Source organism: Crocodylus porosus, unplaced genomic scaffold (assembly GCF_001723895.1).
Source record: "Crocodylus porosus isolate Cpor-Errol unplaced genomic scaffold, CroPor_comp1, whole genome shotgun sequence".
NCBI lineage: Eukaryota > Metazoa > Chordata > Crocodylia > Crocodylidae > Crocodylus > Crocodylus porosus.
Genome location: NW_017728947.1, coordinates 22,962,148 through 22,969,693, shown reverse-complemented (window position 1 = coordinate 22,969,693; position 7,546 = coordinate 22,962,148). Strand labels below are relative to the sequence as shown.

At 41.2% G+C, this 7,546-nt stretch overlaps 1 protein-coding gene across 1 annotated transcript in view; it reads right to left on the bottom strand.

Moving 5' to 3' along the window:
* Nucleotides 1-5,858: 5,858 nt before the first annotated feature.
* DCDC5 (doublecortin domain containing 5) overlaps nucleotides 5,859-7,546 on the bottom strand; it is an 85,928-nt gene continuing 84,240 nt past the window's right edge. Inside the window, 1 exon segment of the mRNA XM_019552347.1 lies at nucleotides 5,859-6,265. Coding sequence (XP_019407892.1) covers nucleotides 6,090-6,265 — 176 coding nt within the window. The 3' untranslated portion in view covers nucleotides 5,859-6,089.

Genomic DNA, 7,546 nt, shown 5'->3' with positions numbered 1-7,546 from the left:
CTGTTATGTAGGCCCAACTCCTTTTTCTTTCTCTTTTCTGGCTCTCTCTTCCGTATCTATTAACTAAAAAGCCCATTAAAGACAATGGCAAAAATCCATGAGTCCTTAAGATCTTCAGACCAGGGACTGTTCTCTTATTGTAAACAGACAGTGCCTAGCACAATGGAGTGTTCATTTCACCAGCATCCTTATTGCAATCAGTTCATTAATAATGATATTTTAAGATTGAGTATGGGAACAGACGGCATTTTTATTTCACTCAATATTATTTTTGAGAGTTTGAATTTGAATTGTATGATACTGTTTGCAGTACTACTTTGTGACAAGCTGTAATGCAATGTAAAACTTAAGAGAGCTGCTAATATCTTCTAAACTTAAGAGAGCTGCTAAAATCTAAACTTAGGTTTGCTTCATTACAATTTTAAGGGAGGATCCAGGAGGGTACAGTGGTATGGACACATCCCCCTTTCAGTAGACCACACCACAGGAGAAGTAGCCAAGGATTTTTTCCAAGTCTCTGAAGAAAGCAAGAATTCCCCTATTCCTTTCCTGTGCCTTCAGCAGCACACTCCCTCCTCCCTCATGAAGCCAAGTGCAGCTGGGAACAGCAGCAACAGTGGGCAGATCCCTCCTCCATACTTGGTCCCCTGGTTTCCCCTGTCAAGCTGGGAGCAGGTGCAGGGGAAGGGAACCCACCCACTGCCACCACTGTCTCTAGCCAAGCCTGGCTAGGGGCTCTGGAGCCACCTTCCAACCTCCAGCTCAGCTGGGGATAGAAGAAGTGGTAGGTGGGAGTGAGGACAAATGAGAGGGGAAGGGAGGAAACATGCAGATGAGCACAGAGAGGAAAGGAGGAAGGAGGGAAGATCCTTACCTGCTTGAGGGACTTATAAAAAAGTCCCCTCTTGCTGCTCCTGTAGTGCTCTGCCCACTCTGGGATGGGGGGGAGAGGGAGGATGGGAGCTGGGGTGCAGCCACTACTCCTGCACCCCCCTTTCTGAAATCCTGGATCTGCCCATGAACAACCTTACAATTTTTCTAAATGTTTTTATTATGATATATATGCTTTTTGATACATTTCAATATCTAATTTTCACATTAGCATTCACTGACACCCTTTTTTCTTTGTTAGTGTTTTCTTCTAGTCTTCCACTAGTGTTGCCATCATTTCCAAGAGTCTAGTAATCCCCTGTTCAGATGATTTAGCATTTCTGCAAGCTGCATCTCCTCATTCTTACTATTCATAATTGTTGATACAGCCCAGAAGGAAAGAAGTGATCCAGTGGGACCATCAGCATTTTAAATAAGATGTTGGAAAGGACCAAGGGCAAGAGAAAGGCTAACTAGTCATAGCAAGAAAGAGGAGGAGAGGGGAGGTGTGAAGAGAAAGCTGTTCAAATAAAAGGCGTATGTATACACTCCATTTCTATAGCCAGCTGTAGCTGTGACTCTGTCCCTTAAAACTGTTATTTCACTGTATCACACTACCCTAATCAAATCAACTATTTTTTGTAGCTACCTGGGACATATGGCAGCAGTTTAAAGGTTAAGTCTTATCCTATATTTATATTATTTAAGTACATTTAAATCTACTGTCATTTTTCAAGGAAGAAAAATAAATACAAATCCTAGCTGCTAACTTTTTAGTGTTATACTTTTTTTCTTGTAGGTGCGATCACTCTAACTTTGCACTTGAATCTTTGAAGGAGAGTCTACAGATGCCTTTCAAATCTTTTCAAGTCATGTAATTCAGTACTTTTACCTTTTACAAGTCTTAATAATGAATAAAAGTAATATTATCATTTAAAGGAAGAATGATAAATCTTTTCTTTCAGCGTGGATATTGGAGCCCATTTGCTTTTTTACATAAAATTAGGCTTTTCTTGGGCTTTTAATAAGACCTACAATTAGCATTACTTGCACTGTAGCAAGATCAGTGATGCCGGTGATAATACACACACTTCTGCAGTATCTTTTATTGGATAATCACACTAAACTTCACTAACAAATTTAACCTCCCTGCGATGTACATTATAAACCAATTACCTACCATACATTTTACACATTACAAAACTACTGTCATCTATGGATTAAAAAGGGGAAACTATTTTTAAAAAGACCAGCAGCGACATCAAATAACACTTTAGGACAGGAAGTGCATAGATAGCAGAGGCAACAAGATTTTTCCTTGTACATCTTACATGAAAACCTTCCAGAATTTAGAAAGTAACAGCTAGTGGCAAATAGCTAAAAATGTACATAACTTTCATCAGTGACTTGGCCATTTACACACAGGATGATCTATCCAGAGATACAGGGAAACTTTGTTGGCTTCAGTTCAAAATTCTACATACCTTTACTTTTAACACATACTTACCTAGTTGTGGAGACGATTAGCACTACTACTAAGAGCCAGAAGCGAACTGGGTGTATTGGACTAAATAAGAAAGTTTTAGTTATTATTACATTTTAAAGTTTGTACATGCTTTTATATTGTCAATTAAGGTATTGTTTACAACATCTAAAATAGCTATAATATGTTCATCGTTAATATTTAAAATAAATGAAATCTTTAGAACTTGATATATGAACATTTTCTTAACAAAATGTATTCTATTACTGTAGCTGTACATATTGGTTTACTACTATCAGAAGAGTACTGAAAAACTTGTAATATTTAAGGTGTAGAACAACCTCTGTACTTCTATTAAATATTAGCATGGAATTCATACAAAGATACAGAGCACATCTACACATGCAATTAATTTGAAGCAATAAACTTTGATGCTTATTGCAAGGGAGTTTATTGCTCCCAGGTGCACTGTCTGAACATGCGCCTGAAACCACAGCATGTTGAGACAGGTCAGAGTACTCCCAGCTGGCAGGAGGCCCAGGGGTCAGCCTGCCAGCCCAGGGCTGCTCCAACCCAGCTCAACATACTGCGGAGGAGCTGGCTGGGGCATAAGGGTTCTCCAGTGCTGGGTTGGCGGCAGGCAGTGCCCACACTAAAGCACCCTTGGGCCCCAGCCAGCCACGTCAGCATCTACACATGTACTACTGTGGAGTAAAAAACTTCACAGCAGGATAGTTCTTTTATTTACAAATACTATCCTGCTGCAGAGTTAATGAGTTTCCTGCAGCCTAATAGGAGGTAATTAGTCTACTCTACAGGAAACATCTTGTGTAGACACACCCAATATTTGAAAAACAGGTCACAAGACCAATTCTCACACTGTTCCTATAAAATTGTGAGCAAACTTCATTCCCACTTAATATTTAGAATAAATAAGAACTCCACTGATATCAGTGAAGATAAAATGATGTGAAATTAGTAGCTGGTAAGGCATATGTGGATTAACGCATGGGCCAGGAGCTTCCCCCCAAGAGGTCCCCCAATCCCCTTTTTACCCAGGGCTCCAAAATATCTTAATCTGCCTCTGATGTAAAATGAGGATTAAGCCCTAAAAATTTTTCTGTAAGTATTTACACCTCTATCATAAGTCATTAAAAGCTTTTTATTTTTAAGTTGACATAAGTATATGCAGTATGTTAACATGTTAGAGACTTTAACTTATATACTTCTCTGTTTCAAATGTTTGGCTGGCTTCAGAAGAGCAAGCAGTCACGAAATAGGCTGTTTTTATTTTTCTTGAGCATACCTTACAAGTAAACACTTTGCAGATATAAAATCCTCATGTAGAAACAGTTTTCTTATCCATAATTAAAAAGAGAAGCATGAGATATTCAGAGAAACAGGGTTCTCTTGAGGACAATGAGTGTAGAGTATGGGCACTGGCCTGTCACTGCTGATTTACATTTGGATCACCTTAATGTTTCTTTAGCAGCAGGAAATATATTTTTCAGAGAAAGCTGTTAAGTTCAGAGATGATGTTACCATTCTAGGTTAATAATACAATGGTTTCTTGTTCATATAAAAATACTGAAATCTGATTTGTGGCTTATGTAGAACTGATTCAAATTGATAACCTCCCCCATTTCCCCCTCCCCCCGCAGAAATTACCAGGTTCATTAGCAATCTAGGGTGCCTGAATTCATCTGACATAATCATGTACTCTAGCAAGTACACTGAAACCAACTGCTAGGAGAGGGACCATGTAAGCTTCAACCAGAGGGAATATTTCCATTAAACAGAGAGGCATTTGGATGAACAAAAACCTGAATTTACTTGTCAAGCATCCACATAACAGTGAATAAAAACAAATATGACTAACTTTAAGCTGGCTTGTTATTCAGCTCATAAAGTCTGTTATTCACACTGAATCACTATATCTGTCTTGTTAAGTGTTGTACTATGACACTAAGCTTTTGCACCTGAAAATCCACTTAGCTAGTGATAAAAGGAAATTTACATTCTGCTATTTGATGCTGAGGATGCATGCAATACCCTCTCCTTTCCCAATACTGACAATTGATGCAGAGCAGAACACTCTTTGTGGAGAACCATCAGCCTTTTGAGCTAAGTACAGACAGTCAAAAAGACCAGGGCTGAATTGATTCAATCTTTACAGGCTGGTCTAAGCTGCATAGACTGAACTAATAAACAAGTGAAAAGACATTCACTTTTGATTCTGAAAATGCAGCCACATGCCTGTGGTGGCTCAAGGCAGAAGCCAGGAGGTGCTAGAGCATACCTCCCTACATCACTAAAGCAGACGGCTTGGACCAAGGCTATCCTCCCTATCCTGTGAAGGGAAAGTGGAGATTTGCAGGGGAGGTACAAAGCATATTGTGAGTTAACTGGGGACTGTGAGTTAACTTGAATCTGGAGGGGATCTGGGCCAGAATTTCAATAAAGCTGGTCTTCAATTTAATCCCATGTGACCAGAAAATGAAGGAGATGAATGAAGAAATATTGATTTTTTTTCATTACTCACAGATCACTTAACCTAATTCATGATGATTCCACATTTGCTCAGTTTAGTACAAGTCCCAGCCCCCTCACTTTTAGATGAATTAGTATAATATAATATACGTTGTATATATTTTCAATAGTTTAGGAAGTTCTGAGACGTTAGCTGCCAAACCCCTTTCCCATTTATTTTAAATGTTAATTTTGTTCTTGTGGTTTGTTTTGGTTTTGTTTTTGAATTCATTTAAAATTAAAATAATAAAAGCTGCTATGGATGGACAGTTATTACCTAATAATCATTTCTAGGACCTCTCAATCATACTTGGTGGAGTCAGCTTTGTGAAGTCACTACTCAAATTCATATGCTATATACGGGCAGTTAGGACACAAGCATGAAGCAGACAGTTAATGTTTTATTTAGTGGAAATTGACTTTTCCACTTCCCCAGAACTGAACCAGAGTTACTGAGCTTAGTCACATAAGGTGTTTAGCTATGTACTCCAGGAGGTGTGGAGAAAGGAGGGGCTTTAATGACAGCAGCTCCAAGAATTGCTCTAATTAAAGAGCCCAGAGTATCATGTGTATCAGCATCCCTCCACGAACTCCTGAAGAGGAATTACCATGTTGTCCAGTAAGTGAACAGAAGTCCTCCCTTATCAGGGTTTACAAACTGTGACTAGATTTGGTGATACGAACATTTCTGGGTAACTGGAATATGACAAAGGGCAGGGGCATATGTTCACTCATGACTAATGCCAACATAAAAGAATTTATGGTGGTACAAGAGACAATATCTGTTTGCACCCAAGGAAATGATATGGCAATCAATTAGTGGTACTAGGTTTGGATCGACTCAAATCCTTTTAAGAAATGATAAGCCTTAGCACACTTGGTATCACACTTATCACAATAAAATATTGTACTGCGACCTAAAATCTGCCCAGTTTTTTCAGAACTGGACAACACTTTTTAACTACAGTGAGGACTAGCTCAGTATTAGCTACAATACTGGGTCTTTTTCTAAGGAAAAATGGTTGGAAAGTAGAAAGTTTCACTTTTAGCACTGAATTCCTCAGAAATAAGAATTTTTAGGAACCAGTTACCTATTTCTATTTGCAGTTGGTTGATACAATAATTGATCTGTATATGATTACATGCAATGTCCATAATAAGGAAAAAATTTTTTTTTCCTTAAATAGTAATAGTAACTGCACAGTATTTATAGCCTTGGTATAAAGGAAAAGGAAAGGACTACATAAATGACTACATGTTTGTATAATACAACCTGGCTTTTAGATATTTTTGAAGGAGAAACAACAATATTAGTGGCATCTGGACCTCGCTGCTTATGGATTCTGGCATAAATGGCTCTAATTTCCACTTGCTGCTTGATGGCTGTAAAAGCATTTCAGAAAAACAATTATTAATATAGAATTTTTTAAATAAAATGTATTATCATGAAATTGTAGAAAACATACAGTGGATACACATAACACTTATGAGCTTTAATAAGAATAGGGAGATGTCTTTCTGTCTTTGGAGGGAAAAACTATTCCTAAAATGAGACCACTTATGTATCCAGAGGCCATGTCTAGACAAGGGAGCCCATGCCTGTTGCGGTGCCTCAAAGCAGTTTGAGATGTCACAGGAGGCATGCTAAGAATGGAAAAATGTTCTCTGCACTGCATATTTGCAGCATGGACTCTAAATTTGATACCGGGAAACCCCAGTATAAAAAAAAATAACATGCTGGGGAAAAGCGGCACAATGAAGCAGTCAGAAGCTGGGTCCTCCAGAGAGATGCTCTAGCATGTGGCCAGATTGTCTCTATAGCTGCTCTGTGCCCCTGCTAGTCCAGCATGCTGCCTCAGCAAGGCTAGCACCAGTGACTTGGACCCAGTCTCTGTCCCTCTGTAAGTAGGGACATGGGGGTGGGAGGACTCTGGAGGTGGGAGGGACTGTGGGTGGAAAGAACTATGGTACCCACCCCCCTGCATGGTGCACAGTCCTCCCTGCATGGCGCACAGCCTCCCCCCACTCCCCCCCAGCAGCAGCAGTCACCATCTGAGCACTCATGGCCTTCCCCCGGAAGAGACTCCTGGTGGTGTGGTGCCACCTCAGACCTGGGGGCTACACATAGTGCACAGTGCCGGCCTGGCTCTCTGGTGCACACCTTCTGCCAGAACCAGGCCAGCTCTTGCTGTTAGCTGGGGCTCCCAACACCTCAGGCAGAAGCTGCACACTACTGGACTGGGCCACGTCCTGCCTCCATGGAACCAGCCCGGCCCACTGGTACACAGGGAACATGGAGGCAGGAGTTGGCCCAGCCCAACAGTGTGCAGCTTCTGCCTGTAGTGCCAGGAGTGCCAGGTGACAGCAAAAGCTGGCCCAATTCTGCCCAAGATTGCACACCAAAAGATTGGGCCAGTCAAGGATGCACACCAGCAAACTGGGCTGGTGCCGGATGCCATGGGTAGCCCCTGATTCTGAGGCAGTGCCATGCCACCAGGGGTCTCTGCCAAAGAGTGGGCCATGAGTGCCCCGATGGGCACCACTGATGCTGATGCTCCTGCTGCTGCTGTGGGGGGGGACGGGACTGTGTGCCACGCGGGGGGAGGCAGGGAAGCCACCTCTCCAGAGAAGTCCCCACCACCTCCACTGTGTCCCCCACCCCCA